The sequence below is a fragment of the Ctenopharyngodon idella genome, chromosome 22 (assembly GCF_019924925.1).
Source record: "Ctenopharyngodon idella isolate HZGC_01 chromosome 22, HZGC01, whole genome shotgun sequence".
Classification (NCBI taxonomy): Eukaryota; Metazoa; Chordata; class Actinopteri; order Cypriniformes; family Xenocyprididae; genus Ctenopharyngodon; species Ctenopharyngodon idella.
This window is the reverse complement of record NC_067241.1, coordinates 21,979,423-22,003,482: the sequence shown is the minus strand read 5'-3', so window position 1 is coordinate 22,003,482 and position 24,060 is coordinate 21,979,423. Positions and strand designations below refer to the sequence as shown.

The window sequence follows — 24,060 nt, the reverse complement described above, 5'->3', positions numbered from 1 at the left end:
CAATTCAATGATCCATTCATAAAGAGAGTGATTTACTTCATTCCCGAATGAATCAGCTGCTTGAACAAATCAAATGAATGAATGACTCACTGTCTTACTCATTTAGAAATTTACCGCCATAGAGTATTATTTCATTAAAAAAAAATCATATTCCATATGAATAAAAACCCATTAAAGGGATAGTATACCCAAAAATGACAATTCTGTCATCATTTATCTAGGAACCGTAATTTCAACCAAACTACTGTAGAAATGTAGATTTATACATTTTAATGCACAAAGTAAAATACAATAAAAATAATTCAGCAATGTTTTTTTACATGTAAATTGCTACACAAATGTGTGTCTATTTCACAGAAATCCCAATTTTTTCTACTGAAATTTAAATTAAAATAGCTGAGATGCTAAAATGCTTCAGTGCTCTCATACTCAAGTCCCAAAACAATGATCAAAGAGTACATTGTGATATTCACAAAGTTTTATATTACCAGGTAAATGATTGCAAATATATTCAATATATTCTCCAGCCCTGCTTATACTAGTGAGAGTCTGAAAGTTTCTGACTCTCAAGCTGAAAGTGAAAAAGTGTGAGTGTGTGAGAGGCGAGAGTCACACATTTTTTTCATGTTATCCTATTGTTCTGTAGATGAGCAGAAACAGCAAGTTATTCACATGTGATTCACTGGATACACCCGCTCACTTCAGGGTTAGCTCTGCTGTTTTTACTTTTTATTTTAGTATCGGCCACATGGCTACTGGTATTTTTGCCATCCATATTCTCTGCGGCTTGCTAAACTTGTTCAGACCCTGTGTGTTAATGACTATAGATGTGTTACTGAATGAAAGCAGTTTAGGTTTGACATATTTAACTTGTCGTTCTGTCATTAAGAGCTGTTGGTATGGTGAAGTACAGAATAACTCGGTGTTCATTGTTAGCTTGTGCTTAGTTTCGGACCAGATCAGTGTTTGGCACGTCACAGCTAATTCCTGTAAAGCCGGGCCTAACAGAACTGAGCTGAGCGTGCTCTGGCCTTCATCACTCAGGAAACAGGTCCGGCTCGACTAGTATCTACGGTATTGTTCCGTTTGGAATTCCTGGCATTCCTCGCACCTCTCCTCTCTCCTCCTGTCCTCTCCTTCCTGCTCCGCATTCACTTCGTCTTCTAGAGATCAAATGCATGAAAACAAAACAGAAATGGAGGAAGGAGGAAAGAACAGAGTATAAAATGTGGCTATAAAGATTTCAATCGATTTCCCAAGAGATGTTTTGAACTCTTAAATTTGAATGTTAATGACACTGTCATAGTCGAGACATGTTTGAATCAGGACAGGGTCGAGTCTGAACCCACATGATACATGGTCTTGGACTCGAGGTGTGTTTACACCATGTTGTAATTACCGTAATTGTAAAAAGCGTTCACATCCTCATAGAAATCGTAATTACAACTTGGAATTTTCGGACTTGTACCACCTGACCGCTCCAGATTCATTTTGCCGGTGATAGTGTTGCCATAGAAACGCATAATTCAGAGGACATTCAGAGCAGAATGCCACGTGTTGTCATCTGGTAATTACGGTAATTATGACCTGGTGTGAACGCATCAGTCATTAACTGATCATGTGGTCTCAGTCTTGAGTCACACTCGAATGAGCTGGTCTCATTAAAGAAATACTAGAGGCAGTGGAAAAGGAAAAGAGGTTATAAAAAGGTGATTCCATAAACATTTGATATTGAATGATATTGAATGGTAGCACAATAACCCAAAGTGTGGGATCAGCATGAGTCTTCAGGTCTGTGTTCTTCTCTGGAGAACTGAGCTGCTTTTCAGACACTATTTCTGGCGATGTTGCTGAAACTATATTTAGCCGTTCCAGCCTCGCTCTGTCTGTAGCTGCGCTGTGAGCGCCTGTGAACGGACTGGATGCTGAAAACAGCTCAGGGCTGATAGAAAAACCTGCCGTACCTGTGGGAGGCAGATGGCTGTGACAGATCCTATTGGAAGCATCTGTGCGTGACGCGGTCAACACTTACTCCCTGTGTGCTTTCCAAACAATGTCCGTCATACACAGTTATGTGTCAGTCAGGGTATCTGTATGTTACGGAGCACAAAAAACAGATATTGTGGCGAGCTCTATTAATTTGTTTCCTGGTTTCAGTTCAATCTTGCAAGCAAAGAAGACAAGACGGCAGTGATGTGGTATTGTCCTGCCGCACAGCAGCTGCTGTTGGTTAATGTGTGTTTGCTGAAGATTCACCACGATGGACCACATACTAAAACACTTCAAACTGCTCCATAATGTACAAACTACAGCAGCTCAACTTTATGAAGAGCAAAGCTCATAAACTAAATAATGACTACTAAACATCATAAACTATATTAAGAACAACAATGAACAGAGCGTTCAACTTCTTACTGTAGAGTATTTAGTGTGAAAAAGAATAGTCAACTAATGAGGGGCGGGACTTGATTTTACCCCTCAGGATTTGATTGGATGTTAAAGGGTACATGATCTTGGTTACATAATACAATGACTTGACATTATTACAAAGTGCACTCACCCTCAAGCCATCCTAGGTGTATATGACTTTCTTCTTTCTGATGGACACAATTGGAGTTATGTTAATAAATATCCTAACGCATCCGGGCTTTATAAAGGCAGTGAACAGGATCAACGAGTTTGAAGCAGAAGAAATTGTCTCCATCCACATACATCCATCATAAAGGTACTCCACACGGCTCCGGGGGCTTCTGAAGTGAACCAATGCGTTTGTGTAAGAAAAATATTAATGTTTAACAAGTTATGAAGTTAAATATCTAGCTTCCGCCAGACCGCCTTCCATATTCAACTTATGAAGAAAGTGTTAAACTCTTGCAGTTCACAAAGCTTACGCTACGTCCTGCGCCTTCCCTATTCAACTTACAAAACAAGTGTAACTGACGCGACGTTGAATACAGAAGGCAGTCTGGCGGAAGCTAGATATTTTTTATTAACCCCCCGGAACCGTGTGGAGCACACGTTTATGATGGATGGATGTGGATGGAGGCACTTTCTTCAGCTCATACTCGTGACCCCTGTTCACTGCCATTATAAAGCTCGAATGCGTCAGGATATTTATTAATATATCTCCAATTGTGTTCATCAGAAAGAAGAAAGTCATATACATCTAGGATGGCTTGAGGACGTGAGCCAACCCCGCAGTCTGCTTTCATTGACACTAGTTCGTCGGCTTGGTGTATTTCGGGCTTAAAGCTTGGGGTAATTTTCATTTTAAAGTGAACTATTCCTTTAAGGGTGTTCAGAAACATAGTATAAAAGTGTGCTCTCTTTAAGTGCACTTAAGTGGACTTTTATTTCATGAATGTTATCTGTAAGTACAACACAACTAAGTACAGTTCTTTATCTCGAGGGTGGAGATGACAAGGGTCTCTGTGTTAAGCCTGGAGCTTGTGGCGTTGGTCTTGTTTGTGTCAGTCGTCATGTGTTTCCTGCAGTGCACACACAGGTCTGGCAGGGTTGCCGGGTGGCGGATGGCTGTGTTTATGTTCACATTCCTTCTTGGTCTCATTGCAGTAATGACACAGATATCTGTGGTATGTTGTTAGGCAGGTGTTGTGATAGGGAAACGGGACGCCCCTAGTGGAGGGAAGAGGGATATTCTCATAATGCACCTGAGTCACAAAAACAAGCAAAACACACACACACACACGTCGGATTCATTCTGCCTTAAAACAGCCACGCACTGAGACCGGTTTGGCTGAACTTTCAGTCCAAAATACAGTAAAGCTAACAAACCTGCCTGGTTAATTCCACTCATGACAGCTCTACAAACAACATTCCGCAGGGCTGGAATTCTGAGCGTGACCCAGAATCCGGTCTGCTGCAGTATTCCGGGGATTCGGGGGTGACACAAACACACTCTATTCCTGCTTAGAGTGATCAGTTCGGAAAGAATGCCGTTCCCTGTGTTCTGCGTTTGCTCCTAACTGCATTAGGGAGCTGCATGTAATCCCATAATTCCACAGCAAACTTCTGTATTGCACATATATTGACACATTCCTCAACTCTGTTCCACAGGATCGGTCCAGGATGTATGACAGCTTGAACATGCATTCGCTGGAGAGCTCCCTGATCGACATCATGAGGGCGGAGCAGGACCCTCTGAAGGGTAAGATCCATTTCCTGATCACGGTGCTGTCGTCATTGGAGTCTCATAAGGCTTTAGAAGACAGGCTACATGTGCATTGAGGAAGTAGAGGACAGATTTCACACATTATACATGGTTCATATAAGGTCAGCGTTTTATACTGATTTAGCTTTCTGTACATTTGATTCATGGAAATTAAAGTAGGATATAATTGAGAGGGTTGTGTTGAGCTTTGTGATTCTAGCCACTATTGGTTCAAGAAATAAATATTTCTTAATATCAAAAAGTGTGATTATAAAATTGATCATTTTGGCTCTGAAACCTGATTGGATGACATTCAAAGCAGTTGTAAAATAGCCGATATACGCACACCTATGGATACAACAGTTAAATGAAGATAATAATGCACTTTTTTTGACAGTGTCTTGCAACATTTTTTTATTCATAAATTAGCCTGAGAAAAACAATAAGCTACTTGAATTGATGTAAAATAGTGGATTTTACCATGGTAAAAGACAATATTTTGCAATATTCAACAGTGCCTGTTACTCAAAAAAAGCATCTTTATCATATTTCACCAAGACTGAACAACTTCCTTTGTGAAAAATAAGTACACTTTTAAAAAGAGTAGCCTTCTTGTTATGGAAATAATATACTATAAAAGAATATACTTAAATGCAAAATAAATGTAATGTTTTCTGACACTTAAATGTTACTTACAATGAAATGAAAATGTATTATATTTTAAATTTATATTAATTGCAATTATATACAAAGTTCTGGCATGAAACTCTAATGGGCAGGCTAATAGGTCCTTTAACTCAACCTACTCGTAATCACATCATTATCTATAGGACACAGATGATTGGTTCCTGCTGTATCAGTAGCCTATGAGCTGCATGCTCAATCTTCAAATACATGAGTAGCATTTGCCTTAGCACTGCAGCGCGCTTCAGAAACCCTCCGCCTTCCCCAGCTCCACATGTATAGATCTGCTATGGGTAATTCATGTACATTATATTGTACAGCAGCAGCATGTCTTACTTGCTCACAGCAGCGTGTTGTGTATGTATTGGCAATTGGCAAGTGCCGTACTTGCTCTGCAGCAGCAACAGCAATAATCAACAACAGCAGCAGCAATAATCAACAGCAGCAGCAGCGTAGCAGATCTATTCTGCCAAGACCAAACATATTAACGTTGTCATACCCATTACCATGCCAAACACTCAGAGAGTTGTCATGACAGAACTGAACTTAAGTGGGTCAAAAACACTCTTAAGTAGAACTTAAGTACATTTTTATGTAATTTCATAATTACTTCCAAACAAAAGATTAAAACTATGATTTGAAATGTACTTAAAATGTTAAGTAAAACATTTAATTTGACATTTTTCAAAGTGTACTTTAGTGTGTTAAAAAGCAGTCACGAGAGTGTGCTCTCTTTAAGTACACTTATGTGGCCTTCATTAGTATTATATCCTCTGTAAGCATAGTTTTTATATATATTACTTTTTTCACATAGAATATCTTATTGTTTTATGTTGGAGGATTCAAGCACTCCATGTCATGTCTATTTGGGGTAAAATCACCCAAGTATCATTGTGTCCCGTGGCTCAGTGGTCAGTACTGTTGCCTTACAGCATGGAGGTCCCTGGTTCGAGTCCTGCCTTTCCTTATAGAGTTTGCTTGTCGCCTGTGTCTGCGTGGGTTTCCTCCGGGTGCTCCGGTTTCCCCCCACAATCCAAAGACATGCAGTATAGGTGAATTGGACCCGCTAAATTGTCCATAGGTGTGAATGCGTGTGTGTGTGAGTCCCAAGCCATGTAATAGGGAGGGTTGGGGAAAGACCTGGTGACCCTGGAAAAATCATGACCAAGAGAATTCATGGACAGTCTCTGGTGTATGGCAGGAGATGGCCATAGAATCAGCAAGAGTCGGATACGACTGAAATGGTTAATGAGTGAATGATCGTTGTGTCCGAGCTGTTTGCGCATTGAATCCCAGCAGAGCGGCGTGTTTCTCTGTCACGGGTGGGCTGAAAGCAGCGTGTGGTGCTGTGGATCTGGGTGTGGCACTGCGCTACAGTCACTCTCTGTCTCTCTCACTGGAGCTTCTCGCTCAGCCTGCTGGAGCAGATGGACCAGACACATGGGGCGGCACTTACTGCAGAGAGAGGGAAGGGTGTGGGTACGGACTATATTTAGTGCAGGACACACTCTGCCACCCTGTGTGTGACAGATAAAGGGCAGGAGAGTGAATGGGGCTCTCTACGGTATCCACAGGCCCTCCTTCAAAGGGGTCATGACATGTTTGTTTTTTTTAATTATTTAAATGTATTTGTTCCACTTATAATATTATTAAAGTTTTTTGTAAAGTGGATTCTGAGCCTCTGTCTGAAATGATCCATTTTTAATGCGCGGCTCCTTTAAGGCTTGTCAGTAAACAGCCACTGTTATGATTGGCCAACATCACTGCACAGGAAATAGTAACAACGGGCACTCGCTATTGCACATGAATACATGTTTTGAAAACATTATCCATATAAAGTCGTCATTTACAAAGCATTATGAAATCATTTACTTGCAGTTTGTGATGCAGCTGCTGTCAGATCCAATACAGTCAGCTGCTTCATCTGTCAACAAAGGTTTCTTAAACTGTGCCTTGTTTACAAAATGAAATGATCAGAACAAACATATAATCCTCCAACACGATCAGGGTCACCATTAAAATAAACCATCCGCTTGTTTCCGACGCTGGGATCCTTCTGAAGTCTCTGTAGAGACAAAAAACAGCTGTTTAAACTGGACGCGTCAAATTGAACATTCTTTCACTCTTCCATTTGTCCTGTTGTCGACAGACTCAAGCGTGTGGAATATGTCAGAAATTGAAAACACATCTGTATACTGTATCAGCATAGACAGCGTCATTATAATGGCTTCAGAAACTGAACACACATCTGTATACAGTATCAGCGTAGACAGCGTCAGTCATTATAATGACTTCAGAAACTGAACGCACATCTGTATACTGTATCAGCGTAGACAGCGTCAGTAATTTATAATGACTTCAGAAACTGAACACACATCTGTATACAGTATCAGCGTAGACAGCGTCAGTCATTATAATGACTTCAGAAACTGAACGCACATCTGTATACTGTATCAGCGTAGACAGCGTCAGTGATTATAATGGCTTCAGAAACTGAACGCACATCTGTATACTGTATCAGCGTAGACAGCATTAGTGATTGTAATGACTTCAGAATTATAATGACTTCAGAAACTGAACGCACATCTGTATACAGTATCAGCGTAGACAACGTCAGTCATTATAATGGCTTCAGAAACTGAACGCACATCTGTATACTGTATCAGCGTAGACAGTGTCAGTGATTATAATGGCTTCAAAAACTGAACGCACATCTGTATACTGTATCAGCATAGACAGCGTCAGTCATTATAATGGCTTCAGAAACTGAACGCACATCTGTATACTGTATCAGCGTAGACAGCGTCAGTGATTGTAATGACTTCAGAATTATAATGACTTCAGAAACTGAACGCACATCTGTATACTGTATCAGCATAGACAGCGTCAGTCATTATAATGACTTCAGAAACTCAACGCACATCTGTATACTGTATCAGCGTAGACAGCGTCAGTGATTATAATGGCTTCAAAAACTTAACACACATCTGTATACTGTATCAGCGTAGACAGCGTCAGGGATTGTAATGGCTTCAGAAATTGAACGCACATCTGTATACAGTATCAGCATAGACAGCGTCAGTCATTATAATGACTTCAGAAATATAATGATTTCAGAAACTGAACGCACATCTGTATACAGTATCAGTGTAGACAGCGTCAGTCATTATAATGACTTAAGAAACTGAACACATCTGTATACTGTATCAGCGTAGACTGTGTCAGTCATTATAATGACTTCAGAAACTGAACGCACATCTATATACTGTATCAGTATAGACAGCATCAGTCATTATAATGGCTTCAGAAACTGGACGCACATCTGTCATGACCCCTTTAAAGTCAGCATGAAGTCGTAATTACATTAATTACGATCCTGGTCTCATTTTACATAATTGATAATGCAGCCTTCCTAAAATATTGCTTAACACTGTAACTTAAAGTCAACATAAACGGAAGTTGCACTAGTCTTTTCTTCTCTATTGTGTCGTATATCCGAGTGAAACACTTCAGGAACAAGAACAAATGTAGGGTGGATCTCATGTGAGTGACAGGTTGCCCTGCCCTCGTCATCAGAGAAGAGAAGAGATGTCGCTGCAAGAGGGAGAGGAAGTTATTCTGATTCAAGATTAGGAGGAACATGAATTTAAAACATTAATCATGTGCACGATAAATCATTTAGAATAAACACTGCAATATTCCATAAAAAAATCATTTCATGGGAACTTTAATGATGGTTACTATACTAAATGTAATAAAGTTATGAAAATAACTGCAAATAATTTGAAATATCATTTGAATACACTGAGATGCTCTGGAATATCCTGTTTCAGTAAGGAATATTACATTATGGAAGTAATACAGCTTTCAAATGCCATTTCATGTTGACTTTAATCTGGGAATTGTGGGGTTAACAGTAGGAAACCACCGAATTATGATCTAAATGTTTTAGAAGTTGCGGTGTAGCTGAGCTACCTGTGCATTTCATGTGCTTTAGCACTTTTAACATGCCGACGTTCGCTCAATCGAACAGATGTGGGAGATGTGCTGAGCAAACCACTGCTAAGAAAACCTGCTTAATAAACGACGGCTCAGTTAATGGCTTGTCACGAGTGGTTGCCAGCATCAGGGAATGTGCTTACACTAGCTGAAGCACTCGAAACAACACGCTGCTGTTGAAATATTAAACACTTGGCACAGATACGGACCACTATACAGTATTGGTTTGTCTTGTGATGTTATTGTATGTAATCACAAAGCAGATGAAACGAAACAATAGTTTGGTTCACTGTGGACGAACGATGAGAGCTCTGTGAAACACTGTAATGTCTCTTGGAGCTTCCGCGTTTAATAATTGGACAACAGATGGTGTGTGTGTGTGTGTGTGTGTGTGTGTGTGTGTGTGTGTGTGTGTGTGAGGACTTGGAAGAATTACAGCTGATTGTCTGTGTACCTGGACGTTTTCTAAAAAATCTGTCCGACTAGATTATGGATAAATCTCAGGACAACATGTCCAGGTCACGTTTGACCCCCAAAATCAAACAAAAAAATATTTGGAATATATTTTGCATAGAGAAAATACTTTTTTGCCAACATTCACTACAATATTATACATTTGTAGATATTTATTTTTTATTTTATTTTGCTTTAAATGTTTTCTTTTCAGGTATTTTTTTTTTTAAAAAGAAAATATATTTTTTCCCCTCACTCTATCCAGGCCCCTGGAATCATCCTAACATCCCTCCATCTTACAGAGTTCCTGACAACCACACATTTGAAGTGAATATTTCTGTGTCTTAAGTGCTCACATGTTTAACTGGGATGTGTCATGTGACAGAGCTTCGGATTCGACACACTGTTTGCATCTGTCATGTGACTGGGGTCAAACTTAAGGGTGACCTTAGTAACACAGCAAAGCTAGTTGATCATTATTAGAAACATTCCTCATGAGAGACGGGGCTCTGTTTCAAAACCCGTTGAGACACTTCTCAGGCAGAATCCTAACGGAAATAGACCCACTTCAGGCCATTCACACAAAGAACCATAACTATATTAGCTCCACACCAGCAAACGATAACGTTCTGTGTATTATTAGAACATTCTGCAGTTCTGTCGTCTGTAGCTTTTTAAAATCACGCCCGAGCTCTTTAAAATCACGTTCTGATTGGCTGTCAATGTTTTTATCATTAATCTGCTGGAAAAAAAAGTAATTCTGAAAGTGATTCCAGTGTTATCATTATAGCTGTGATGTGGACTTCACTCTTCTCATAGAATTAAAACAATTATTAAATTAATAATTAATAATTATCATCCATGGTGAATAAATATATATATATATATATATATATATATATATATATATATAGACAGCATAGCGATGGTGCTTCATGGGAGTGGGCGGAGCTAAAGAGCTTTTTTGGCATGAATTGCTCACTGCGAGTCTCTGATTAGTGGCATTTTCTGAACTGCATCATGGGAAATGTAGTTTTTCATCACAAATTTTTTAAGTTTTTAAACACAATTATTTAAAAAACGTTGAAATAATGTGGGCTGACGACTTCAACCGAAGCAAATACCATCCATTAACAACCTCTGAGTTCACAGTAGTTCTGTCTTTAAAGGTTTATAAGTTATTGTTAAAAATCTGTTTTCCAATGGAAAAAAATTGCGTTTTTACTCCCGGAACCCGACTGTTGCTCTATGTCTGATGTGGATGCTAGCTTCATAACGGCAGGGAAAACTTCTCTGTTGTTAGCATGTTTGCTAAGCTAATGATGTGATGTACCAATCATAACAATGCAAAGGTTGTCAGCTGGTCTGTTCCACTGAGCTCGTGACAGTGTGATCTGGGTTTACCTTCTCTAGATGTCTAAATCTGCTCCCTACATAGGCAGCTGTCTAGGTGTTGGGACACTGAAACATGTTTCATACTGCTCTCTCTCTGTCTCTTCTCTCATGTTCAGGCCGTGTGGGATGTCCCCACCCCGGCGCTGACGGCCTACTCATGCTCAATGGTAATTATGAAGCGAGCTTCAGTTTGTTGTTTTCCTTCTGTCTGTAATATGCTCATGTGTAGCAGAGGCCATCTTGAGAACAGGCCTGGGAATCTAAGATGTGTGTGATGATGTGACAAACTCTTACTGTACTCTGTGTTTCAGCGTGACTGGATGTCTGTTCGCATCCAGGACTATTATTACTATTATAGTAGTTACATTGCTATTTAATGGTTGGAGAAATGCTGCTAAACATCACTGAAGGTCACTGCAACTTTGAACCACAAGAAATTATTTTAAAGATGTTAAGGAAGTGTTTTATGTATTATAGGTATCTTATGTTTTATAATTGAGGCCCCAGTGTAGTTTGATGTCTTCATCTGTGGATCTGAAAGTCTTAAAGGTTTAAAGTCTTTCATACATTTTAGTCATATAACCACAGTTGGCTCGCTTCGCCACTTATGTTTGCGTAATATTGCTGTTGTAAAGTTATGTTACAGACACTTTTGCAGTTTGCATTGTATGCATAGTATAGCAGTCTTGGCTGACCAATCAGAATCCAGACGGAGCGTCTGCCAGTAGGGCTCCAGCGTGACTGAACTCTTGCTTGTTTCGCTGCGCTCACTTTAGATCACAGTCTCTGAAGCTGTGGTTTGCTCGGTGATGCCATGTTTCAGAAACAGCTGTTGCTTTCTTTTTTGGATAATTGGATCATCATAGATTATACTCTAAAAATAACTGTCATTGTAGCCAAAAGGCTTCGTTTTGTTTGCTTTGTGTCAAGCATCACTATTACTACTGCTCATATTTAGGGTGAGTAATCTGAACAAACCCCTAACCAGAATATTTAGACATACAACCCTGCATAGATTTACACTGGTGGATTGACCTGAGCCATATCTAGAGACCAGGTTATCAGTTTGGGGAAAGGACTTTGAATTGGTCCAGTCGTTGACCAGTATAGATTTTTTTTTTTTTTTTGATGGCTAATGCCAATATCTTAGAGACCAGGGTGGCTGATGGCCGTTATACATGTTACGTTATGATTAGCGTTGGGAAAGCTACTCTGAAATGGTAATTTGACAAGCTAAAACAGTGTATATGCAAGTGATTTGACAGCTTAGAAAGGTTCACAGTTGGTGCTGTTTAACTGGTTTTACTGCTAGTTTGGGTCACATGAGCGTGAAGGACATGTTAGTATAGATCACATGATTTCTAAGAGCAGTCACTAATGTTGGTCAGTTGATCCACTGGAACATGTGCTGTCCATCATGTGATTATATGGAGTGACACAGGAAGAGGTTTTCTGGAATATTGTGCTTTGAGGAATGACAGCAGTGAAGCTTCATTCTGGAATAAACACTCCTCTTAAAGGAAATTCTGTCATCATTTACTCATCCTCATGTCGTTCCACACCCGTAAGACTTTCGTTCATCTTCACAAATGAAGATCTTTTTGATGAAATCTGAGAACGACATGAGGGTGAGTAAATGATCACAGAATGTTCACTTTTGGGTGAACTAACCCTTTAAGAGGAACTATCACAGCTAAAATCTTTAGCACAACCTTATATTGAACCTTCAGTCATCTGAAAAGAGCAGTTTATGCTGGTTTTGATGCTGGTCTAGCTAGGTGTGGGCGGTATAATGGTTTATAAGTGAAAAACCAGTAGAAAATTTTCAACCAGTTGAATTTTTTTACCGTTCATCATTAAGTTTGAACAATCGTGATTGTCGGGAAATGAAGTCTGCTGCAGCTTTCCAACACAGTCTCTCTATTTTACTTTTCAGCAAATTCATGTGAATTTGTATGATTTTGTTTGTACATTTTTGGAAGGATAGGTTGATGCTAACTTTTTTTACTACAAATCGTACGTTTTCCTATAAATCACATTGTACGAATTTGTAGTAAAATCAGAGTCAAACACACACAAAAAAATGGCCAAACACACACAAAAACATGTCAAAATGCATGTCTTGGTGAGAATTCACATGAATACAGTGAGGTCTTCATCGTAAACAGCTGATGTGTGTCAGTATATTGGATCTGTGCATTAGCTCTTAAAGTGACAGCAGCCTAATAGAACAAGAATCAATGCGTTTAATACAATGAAGACCATCAGTGTTTTATTTTACATCCAATTACTTCATTCAGTTTCTGTAGTATTTCTTACCTCAATACTTCTGTTAGAACGGCTTGTAAAAGTATTATTTTTTGCTGTGGAATTAAAACTGGAATCGTTTTGTGACATTTTACTGGTGTCAAATGTTTTGGTGCGGTAAGAGCCTTATTTCCAGCAAAAATAATGATATCATGATAGGTCATATGGCCCATCCCAGGGTCTAGCTAGTGGAGCATGATGAGCAGCTGTAGTGAATATTGCATCAATAAACCTTTGCCTGTATTGATAGTCATGAAGTGAAGCGTTCAGTCAGCTGATTCACAGTGTTCTGTGTTGTTTGTGTTCACATGCAGCGAGGAGCTATGGGAGACGACGAGGTAAATCTGTTCGTTACACTATCTGTGTGGCATGTGTCTGTGTACGGTGTAAATGTGTGTATGCTGCTCTCTGTGTATTCAAACGCCGTGACATTTCTATCTTCATTGACCACTAGAAATAACTTGATCAGTTTATCGGTATGATTACGTGTGTTTTTGAGGCTTATAATGACTGAGAACTGCACATCCCATGATGCACACAGGAATTGACACAGAAATGAATGATCCTGTCTCGGGTGGTCTGATCACAACTGGACAGTGCTAAATACAACACGGTTCAGATCTCTCAAACCACATTCAGAGGTAGTCAGAAACAAGTGTGCTATGCTAAAGGAGTTTGTGTCCTGTTGCACCTTAGAAATGAATAACTGCTTACTAACACAGTGTATATTGAGTGCACTAGAACAAGGGCCCTTGTTTGACATTTTCCCATGTCAGAAGAGTGGCATTCGAGATCAGATCACCCAAGATTGATATTAGTAGCATAGGTGTCTCACCTGTCTTTCTCTTTTTGACAGGACGCTCCTCCCTCTTCCCTATTGATGACGGTCTCCTAGACGATGGCCATGGCAACCAGGGGGTGCTGGGCTCTCCTCACTGTTACCCTCATCAGAATGGGGAGCGCATTGAGAGGTTCTCCCGCAAGGTGTTTGTGGGCGGCCTGCCCCCTGACATCGACGAAGGTTCGTGTCAGAGAGGCCTTGAGCTATTATGCTCGCATTTTTGTGACGTACTCAAATGTAATTGTATGTGATGTTTAAAATGCCATGCCAATTTAAAAAAAAAACAATATTATATTCTAAACATTTTTATTTTATTTTATAAAAGTCTAGATGTTTTTGAAGGCAGTTTACTTTGTACACCTCCTCTCTGTTTGTCAGTCCAGTTATTTGAATTAATTTAAAAAATGTTATTATTATAATTAATTCTAAAATTATTATGTTGTTATTTTATTTTATAATATTATATTTATCTCATATTTCACTTATTATATTATATATACTATATTATAATATAAAAATGTTTCTAAAATTCAATCTAAAATATAATATAAAAATGTTTTTATATTATATTATATTATATTATATTATATTATATTATATTATTGAACTGTCTAAATGTTTTATGAAGCAGGAAGCCACTGAAATCTTTCTGCCATCTCTCTGGTAGCAGATTACTTGATAACAGCACTGAGACACATAAAACCAAATACAGATCTGCAAACAAAATGGCTGCCGCTGATGAGAGATGTTGATTTACTGTCAGTCTGAGGAGAATGATCCCTCACCTCGCAGGGTTCATACTGAAACAAGCTGCAAAAGAAAATTCCTTTTTTACCCGATGTTTACACATGTAGATTAAAATCATGTTTCCTGCATTAAAAAGCTTCTGCAAGCGCTCCCGCAGCTCTCTCTGACTCCCAGTGTCTCGTCTCTCACACAGATGAAATCACAAGCAGTTTTCGCCGCTTTGGTCACCTGGTTGTTGATTGGCCACACAAAGCAGAGAGCAAGTCTTACTTCCCACCTAAAGGTACTTCTAGAAAAATCACCATAATCACAGAAATCCAGGATCTGTATGTACATACTGCACTGGGATTATTACTGTTTTGTACATTCTTATTAGTTACATTTTAAATGTATTAATGTGATTCATTAATTGAAATCGAATGATTGAATATATAATAATGAATAACGTGTGCTCTATAACTAGGGAGAATGACCCAATGCCTCCGAATGCTGTGTTTATTTCTTTACTACATCCTTAAAGGGATAGTTCACCCCAAAATGAAAATGATCCCATGATTTACTCACCCTCAAGCCATCCTTGGTGTATATGACTTTCTTCTTTCAGACGAACACAATCGGAGTTATATTTAAATATGTCCTGACGCATCCAAGCTTTATAATGGTTTTGAATGGGGGTCGAGATTTTGAAGGGCAAAAAATGCATCCATCCATCATAAAAGTAATCCATACGGCAATTAGGGACACACCTTTAGTTTTCTTCATTCAGTCAGAAATGGTCGTGTTTACAGCCTTCCTTCCTGTTGTGTAGGTTACGCCTTCCTCCTGTTCCAAGAGGAGAGCTCAGTGCAGGCCCTGATCGAAGCCTGTCTGGAGGAGGATGGCAAACTCTACCTGTGTGTATCCAGCCCCACCATCAAAGACAAGCCTGTGAGTACACATACTGCACAGACAAACATCTCCACCGGGAGTCTTAGATCTGTTTAAACCAGAAGTGACACTAAAAAACATCACTGAGTGTGCAGAGACCTTCAGTTCTCCAGAACAGAGAATACACAGCTCTAGTTTTCAATATGCTTCAACTGTGAAAAAGAAGTATACTTCAGCATACTTTTAAAAAGAGTACTTGTTACAGAAATAACATACTTAAGTGCAAACTGAATGTAATGTCTCTGGACATATTATTTACAATTAAATGAAAATGTGTTATAGTTTAAATGTATATTAATAAATGTAGCTGAACTATAGAAAGCTTTTTGACCCATTTAAGCAGGACGTCTTTATATGTAATTTCATAATTCTATTGAAATATGATTGAAGTGTTCTGCCTGATATACTAACAAGCATTTATGATAAACTAAACTATACTTAATGACTTATACGTATCTATACCTCAGTTGCAGTTTAGTACAATTAAAATATATTCATTTGGTTTTTATAATCAGTTAACACTGCTTTTGTCATTTATTACAAAATGGACAAAATTTGTCACCAAAGAAGTAATTCGGTTTAACCAAAATTTCGGTTTTAACCAATGACGATATTTTCAAACAATGCTAACAGACTGATATCTAGCTAGCTAGCAAAAGGACAATCAAATATTTTATATTTAGTTTTAAGCTTTTGAAATATTACAACATTTTCCATGTTTTATAGCGGTTGTACCGAATGACCTGATGTTTCGAGACGTGTATGAGCAAGTGAAAACATGATTTTTTTTTAAATAGTTAAAAGAGAGTTAGTTACTTTGCTTCACGACCATGTGGTCCTTTGCAGTTGTCTGAATGATGGCACATCCTGTCGTATGATATTGACCACATACTTGATCCAAAATGGACTCTTCATATTGGTTACTCCGAATGACATCAATGAAATTCATTTTTCCGGACATTCTTTCTCATAAGAAAGCAACGACTTCTACACATAATTTAATACCATTTTGCACTATGTTGATATATGATGTTATAAAATTATGCCAGAATAAAAAATATATACATTTATTATATTTTAAGATATTTTAATCACAAATGAAATGGCTGGATTGGACTTTGGACGGTTAAACCGAATGACCTTTTGACTCTTCAAAATCTTTAAAATACGTTTATATGTATCAAAATATAATTAAAACCTTTTGGATTCAATAAAAGAGATCTAGTTGTACTACCTTGCGTACTTCGGATGTCACATCTTTGTTTTTTTTTTTATTATTAAGGCCTTTGGACAAAAAAAATGACCCGTCACGTCATTGACCCTATTATATTTTAAATTCATACTTTTAAGATTAAAAGTACACTGCAAGTGCAAGATTAAGTGTACTTCTTTATCATAAGGGTATCTTGGTTTCATATGTGTGGTGTTTGTTTCAGGTCCAGATTCGCCCGTGGAACCTGAGTGACAGTGATTTTGTGATGGACGGCTCTCAGCCGCTGGACCCTCGCAAGACCATCTTTGTAGGAGGAGTTCCTCGTCCACTGAGAGCTGGTGCGCCTAACATCTGCCTGTTTTAAATTGCAGCATATGATGTCAGCATTGTGAAGAGATGCCACTAATCGCAACAAAGATTCCAGAATTAATTTCACAGTAGCTGAAATAAAGTATCAAAAAGTGTTAAAGTGTGCTAATGTGAGTGTGTTTTTATTATTGTGTGCTGTGCAGTGGAGCTGGCCATGATCATGGACCGCCTGTATGGTGGAGTGTGTTACGCGGGCATTGACACGGATCCAGAGCTGAAGTACCCAAAGGGGGCGGGGCGTGTGGCCTTCTCCAATCAGCAGAGCTACATCGCTGCCATCAGCGCCCGATTTGTCCAGCTGCAGCACGGCGACATCGACAAACGGGTAATCAGACGCTCTTAAGTCATACTAAGTCATACAAGAGCATACTACTCTTGCAAGTTCAGTAGTGTATAGTGTTCATACTGTGCATGTTTTTAATTTTCTGTGTACAGAAATGCAGATTTGACAAAATGTGCAGTGTAACAAAGAAAAACAAATACTGTATGCCACAGTTTCATTGATCACTCCTCCAGTTCATCCGTTACATTGACGTGCATCCCTTGTGAAGAAGTGCACTTTAGCTTACTTTTAAAGTCCCCCTGTGGTGAAAATCAAGTTTTTAATGTTGTTCATATGTCTATCTGGTGTTTTTAATATGCTTTAAGACAAACCATGTGGTGTTGACAATTCATCAGTCAACAGCATCATTAACACCATCATTAACTGACCACGCAAGGGAGTCTCAAGAGAAAGTTATCCCGGTATATGTTTCTGTTGATATGAAAAATCGGGTAGATTTAGCAATATGGCAGGTGTATGACGTATATAACGATGTTTCGATGAACTATATGCCTATCTCCACTGATGTTCTTGGTTGTTCAAAGCGTTTCTAAGGATACTGATTGTTAGAAGGCAGCTGTCTGAATCGCAAACGGGAACATAGTTTGTAACATTAGCAACACATTATTAGCTGTTTGATAACATAGTCAAGCAAAACGCTAATCATATTAATTACCGTTATGTGTCCGATGTTGTAAAAAAGCAATACCATTGTGCAGCGTTAACCTCAGTAAGTTGACCGAGTGGATCTCTGAGCTCGTGCAAGTGAGAAGAGGTGGGGCTAATTATCATATTCATAGATCCGTGTATATTAAATGAGGCAAGGGTGTAGAGTTAAATTTAAGCTATTTTAAGGCATTAAGAATTTTTTTTCACAGGAATTTTTTTTTAAATATGTCATTTTGGTGATCAAAGACGAGTTTTAAGGGATAAAATTATTGACTACAGAGGGACTTTAAAAGAGTTCTTGTTACAGAAAGAACTTAAGCAGGACTTTAGTACATCTTTATATGTAATTTCATATTTACTTCTATTGTGTTTGAAATATGGTTAAAGTTACTGCTGAATGTGTTCTTTTCGGACACGTAATTATTTGATGATTATTCTTAGATATTGTTTTTTCTTCTGTATGTGGTAACACACTTATTGTATTGTTATATTTTATTTTATTTTTTTGTTGTTGTTGTTCGAAAAAAAGACAGAAAGAAACTGACAAGCATTTATGCTAAACTAAAATATATACTTTAAAGCATGACAACAGATTGTTACAACAATGAATTAAAATGTACTTTAAAGTAAAACTTAATTTGACATTATTATAAAGTGCACAAAAGTGTACTTAAGTGTGTTAAGAACCATAGTAATGAATTCTCATAGTAAAGCATTCTCCTCTAAAAGTGACTGGCAGACCAAACCGTAAGTCGTAGAGACTTGAAACTTTGAGGGCTGGTAGTACTCACACCGTCTATAGCGTCACCAAGGCTCGCCCTGTTTGGCCTGACGGGGGCGCTACAGCGGTCAAAAGTATGAAATGGCTCATAACTCCTGAACTGTTAGCCGTAGGCTCAAGTGTCTTATACCATTGGAATCCTCAAGATGGACAAGATGCATGCCTTGGAATCGCTCATCGTTTTGGTGAAATTTTCGGGTATTTTGGATTTTTTGAAAACCGCGACGATTGGACACTTGGTGGCACTATAACATGAAAAAAACCCATAAAAATTGGCATGCAGTGTCTTGGTCCAAGGAGCCATGATGGTCTATGAGGACATTGACGTATCTCAAAAAAACATGGCCGCCATCGGCCAATGAAGTTTGAGCATCTATTAGACAAGGTTAACGGAGGCCGATTAGAGCAAAACTCGGTGGGCCTGTTTGACTCATGGTCCTAGAGGTCTGTGAGAATTTTGAAAGAAATCAGCCACTAGGTGGCTCTAATGAGTTTTACGGCTCTGTAATCACATTGTGTTTCACACATCCACATATGCATATCATTTGATAGATCTCCTCATACTGAACAACTTTGCCTCAAAAACCACTGTTGTCAATCAAATCGTTCATTAAATATTCACGACTATGTAAAAAACCTACTTTTGCGAACTAGTCCTTGGTGTTTCACCCAATCGGAACCAAACCAGTGCAGTACAATTCTCTGGACTCTCTAGATCAATAATTATCAAAAAAAAAAAAAAAAGTTGAACTTTACCATTTGAATAGCTGTAACAGGATCATTTAAAAAATGGGTGTGGCCAAGTGCACACAAAAGACTATAACTCCTAAACGAAAACTCGAAATGTCACAAAAATAGGTGAGCACATGTGACATATGATTCTAAACAAGAAGATCGGACCATAGGTGGTGCTATAACTGTTAAAAGCTTTAAAACCCTTTAAAATATTTCCAATGGTAAACTGCCTGTATTGACTGTAAATGGTCTTTTCCTTCTATGATTTAAGTGGTTACATGCTTGCTAAATAAAACGTATTATCTTTTTGCGCAAGTGCTTAAAGGCTTTAAAAAGCTTGAACCCCGATAATTGCTGCTCGCAGCTATATTTATTATATTATCTGCAAGTACATTTTTTATTAAAAAAATAGGCTTTTAAGATTTGAAGTACACTACAAATGCACATTCACTACAATTAAGTGCACTTCTTTTTCCACAAGGGATTGTCATATAGAGCATTAACTACATGTAATCACATCTCAGTATTTTCTTAAATTATTAGAATATTTGGAAGATTTAATGATGTTGAGAAACTCAAGGCTATAAATGTATCATTATTTCACCACACTAACTAAATTACAGCTCTGTTTAATGATGACTATATCACAGTAGGAATGAACCAAACTCAACCATGTTTTGCTCATTTGGCGGCACAGGTGGAGGTGAAGCCGTATGTGCTGGACGACCAGCTGTGCGACGAATGCCAGGGAGCACGTTGTGGCGGAAAGTTCGCCCCGTTCTTCTGCGCCAATGTCACCTGTCTGCAGTATTACTGCGAGTTCTGCTGGGCGAACATCCACTCCCGCGCCGGACGCGAGTTCCACAAGCCGCTGGTCAAAGAGGGAGCCGACCGTCCCCGCCAGATCCACTTCCGCTGGAACTAAAGACGGGAGAGCCAGGCGGGGAGAAAAAAAAAAGATGCTTAGTTTGGCCCCCGAACACAAGCTGTCAGTATAGAGTACTCAACCGTATACAGTATATAGAGAATATATATGACTATAAATATATAAATATATCTTTATCTTTTGTAGCAGCCAGAAACACTACAAGCCTCAGTTTATTTCACCAAACCACTTCTTTCTCCTCCCTCCCTGTGCATCTCAGGCTCGGAACAGAGTTTTTGTGGTACCTTCGTGTTTTTTAAAAAGGAGATTAAGACAAAAAAAGAGATTGATTTTTTGTAGTTTTTTCAAATTATTTTTATATGTGAGATTTAAAAAGTAGAAAGGAGAATGTTTTCGCTTGGGGGGGCAGCCTGTCCGTACTGTTCATTTGTTCTGTCCGTTCTGTGTCCGTCTGCTGCTAAATCCCCCCCCTCCCCAGTGGGCAAAGTGCGCAATTGTCTCTGGAAAACCCTTGATGATGTAATCTCTGATGCCTGCCCTGGACCTCAAACCAAAGGTAGCAAAACGCGCGGCCTGAAAATGAGACGTTTGCCGCCAAATACTAAAAAAAGAGAGTAATATTTCCCCCCCTCCCCGATGTTTTCGCTCCAATGTGCTCTTAGCAGGAATAGGAATGATTCAATAATGAATTACTGAGACTTTCCATTTTCCACTGGCAAAAAAGAAAAAAAAGAAAAAAAGACAATACCTCAGAATATTAATCTGGCTTGTTATTGCTCTACTCTTGCAATTTAATCACAAGCTATAGAAGAAGCTTTGCTGCTATATAACGAATAGATAGTGTCGGCGTTCTATGAAACGCCATTGTGACGTCACAGGCGACGTCACACACAGAAATGCAGTCCGTTCCCTCTCGCACGACATGAAAACACAGAATGTGAAATCTTTCGTGCATGTTTGTGGCTGTACATCATTTGCATGCAGTGTAAAGGTTACCAGCACATATAAGAAAGAAAAAAAAAAAAAAAAAAACATGATGCATATTAACGATAAACAGAGGAATTTATGTAGCATGAGGCGAAAAAGACTCGTAGATATAAGATAATCAATACTAATAACGAAAGGAGAAAAAAAACAGTGTAAAATTCTTCGTAAAACCTTTGCATGCGTTGTTGTGATGATTCCTTTACGAACTTATTACGAGAGAAGTGACGTTAGTTTTTAGAGTAGTGAGTTCCGCCATTTTGTAACTCGATAATTAGTCAAGAGACGGTGTGCTGTCCTGTGGTTTTCGTGTCTTGTCTTCGTGCAGTGTGAGTCTAGTTATGAATTGAGGTTTCAGTTCGATTTAAACTCTACGATCTAGAGGATCGACATTTAACCTTTGCCCTTCCAGAACACCCCTGAACCCCTCTCATTACGACAGTCGCTCGAGCACAGCTCTCATGTATGTAGTTTGTAGGAAATGGCGAAGGAACCGTGACCTGTGGTCGTTGTCTGTGTGTGGGCGGAGCCTAGCTCCGCATTTTCTAGTAGATTCTCCGGACAAGAACAGACGTGGAGAAAAGAGAGGAGAGAGACGTTAGAAAAGGAAGTCTGTCGGTCTCATGGACAATCTCTACAGAAGCACCGGCCCTTTGGTACTGTACTGTTCTTTCTGTTTTGCACTCTATATATCCTTGTGTTCTCGGGTTTGGTGAAGAATCCAGTGCCCTCGTCGTACTGTCGCGTATGTGATTTAACCTTTCACGTGTCAACGGTGAGCTGCGACTGTGTGTTTTATTTATTGCGTATATATATGTGTATATTTATTTGTTGACGTGTCCCAGACTCTCGAGGACACGTGATGCACTACCTTTTTCGATTTCTCTCCTCTCATTTCTCCTCTGAGAGAACCAATCCCTCTTTCCCTGACGTTTGGAGTCGAACGCAAAACAGTCTCTTTTATTTTATTTTATTTTATTTTATTTTGTATCACGATCACTTTTTTTTATGTACTGTGTCATTGTAGAAGAATTTTGACCTATTTTAAGCCTATTGGATAATTTAAATATCTTTATTTTTGCATAGTAACTTATTTGATGTATTGTGTAAGACGCTGGACCCAGATTACGGCGATCTGCTCTGAATAAGTAGCGAACGGAAGGAGATCGCCGTTTGAACGCCGAGCCGTTCGTTCTCCGTGTTCAACACTGTTGCTTCGTACGTGTATGTGTGGGTTTTCGTTGAAAAATCATATTTATTTGACTATTTTTGTAGACAGATAACTATTTGATTTAAATTGTATTTTTCTATTTCTGTAGACCTCTGACTCTCACTTGATTTGCCCACGTATTTATGGTTACGTTCACACGCAAAAGGCCGTTTCTTGAATCATCATCATCATCCGTGCAGTTGTGTGAGTGTGTGTATGTGTGTATGAATCTATTTATGTATTATTGCTTAGCACACATGGATTTGATTACTATTTAAGTTGGTGGTGTAGTTTATTTGAAGGAAGGAAGCATTCATGGAAAACACTTGAGACTCTCCCTGGTTAGATGGAGGGTATCAGCCCTCCCCTCACTGATACTCAGAAACTTGAATATAACACATTTTGAAAGGCTTACTAACCTCGAATCTGTGTTGTGACGTGCAATACTGTTTCTAATGTTTGTATAAAAAAGTGAGAATTGCAGTGTATACCTTTTTAATGCAGATTTATTTTTTTCATTGCATATTTTGCAAATTTCTGATTCACAGTGTCATTTTTTACTGTCAGAAAAGATGAAACCCCTTTTTTTCATTGCAACTATTTTTAAATCCAGATATCTTTGTACTGATGTAAATGATTGTAGTTATTTTGGATAGTGTTTTGCTAACAAAAGGAGAAACTTTTTCATGCATATTTCTATTTCTTTTGTGTTTGTTGGTTTGTTTCTTGTTTTTTTGTTTGTTTGTTTTTTTTTTTGTTTTTTTGTTTTTTTATTTTACTCTAATAGTAGCGAAATATTTGGGATAATTTTTCATATTATATGTCATTAATATTATTTTGTATTTTTATGTGGAAAGATATGAATATATAATTTTATGATGCTAACTGCTAAAATATTATTTCAATTTGAATTATTTTTAAAGCTAAAATCTTTGTAATAATGTTAATGTTCTAGTTTCTAAATCAAGTTTGTGTATAGATTCACACAAGTGGTTTATGAAGTGTTCAGACTGTAATTATTACTGAATGGCTCTTTGATATGCAAACTGAATATCATGTTGTTCCTTATTTTGATTTGTTTTGTATTTAAATGGGGTGTTGATTACAATCTTTTTCTTTCATTTCCTGAATAAAGACCCATTCTGTTCAGACACAAGCCATGTCTCAGCTGGAGTTATTTTTTGTCTGTTTGTTTTGCCCAGTTGTTTGACATTTAAGAAGAAATATGATAGTGGTTGTGATTATTGGACAAAGCACTTTTTATAAAGTCGTCTTATAAACATTTCCATATGAGGCTTCGAATCTACGAGTCCTCGGGCGCCCCCTGGAGGAGAAAACACTTAATGTGGAAGATTTTTTGTTGTTGT

The 24,060-nt window shown here is 38.4% G+C and overlaps 1 protein-coding gene across 4 annotated transcripts in view; it reads left to right on the top strand.

Annotated features, from left to right (window-relative positions):
• The window catches only part of cpeb2 (cytoplasmic polyadenylation element binding protein 2), a 31,057-nt gene extending 7,208 nt beyond the window's left edge, over positions 1–23,849 (top strand). The window contains exons 3-11 of one of the 4 annotated variants that reach the window (XM_051880628.1): positions 4,078–4,168; positions 10,819–10,869; positions 13,324–13,347; positions 13,866–14,030; positions 14,791–14,880; positions 15,406–15,524; positions 16,961–17,075; positions 17,250–17,431; positions 20,311–23,849. In XM_051880628.1, the coding sequence (XP_051736588.1) occupies positions 4,078–4,168; positions 10,819–10,869; positions 13,324–13,347; positions 13,866–14,030; positions 14,791–14,880; positions 15,406–15,524; positions 16,961–17,075; positions 17,250–17,431; positions 20,311–20,538 (1,065 nt within the window). In that variant the 3' untranslated portion in view covers positions 20,539–23,849. The remainder of the gene's footprint in view (positions 1–4,077; positions 4,169–10,818; positions 10,870–13,323; positions 13,348–13,865; positions 14,031–14,790; positions 14,881–15,405; positions 15,525–16,960; positions 17,076–17,249; positions 17,432–20,310) is intronic. The other 3 variants (XM_051880630.1, XM_051880629.1, XM_051880631.1) reach the window with 3 other exon arrangements.
• The last annotated feature ends 211 nt before the right edge of the window (positions 23,850–24,060 follow it).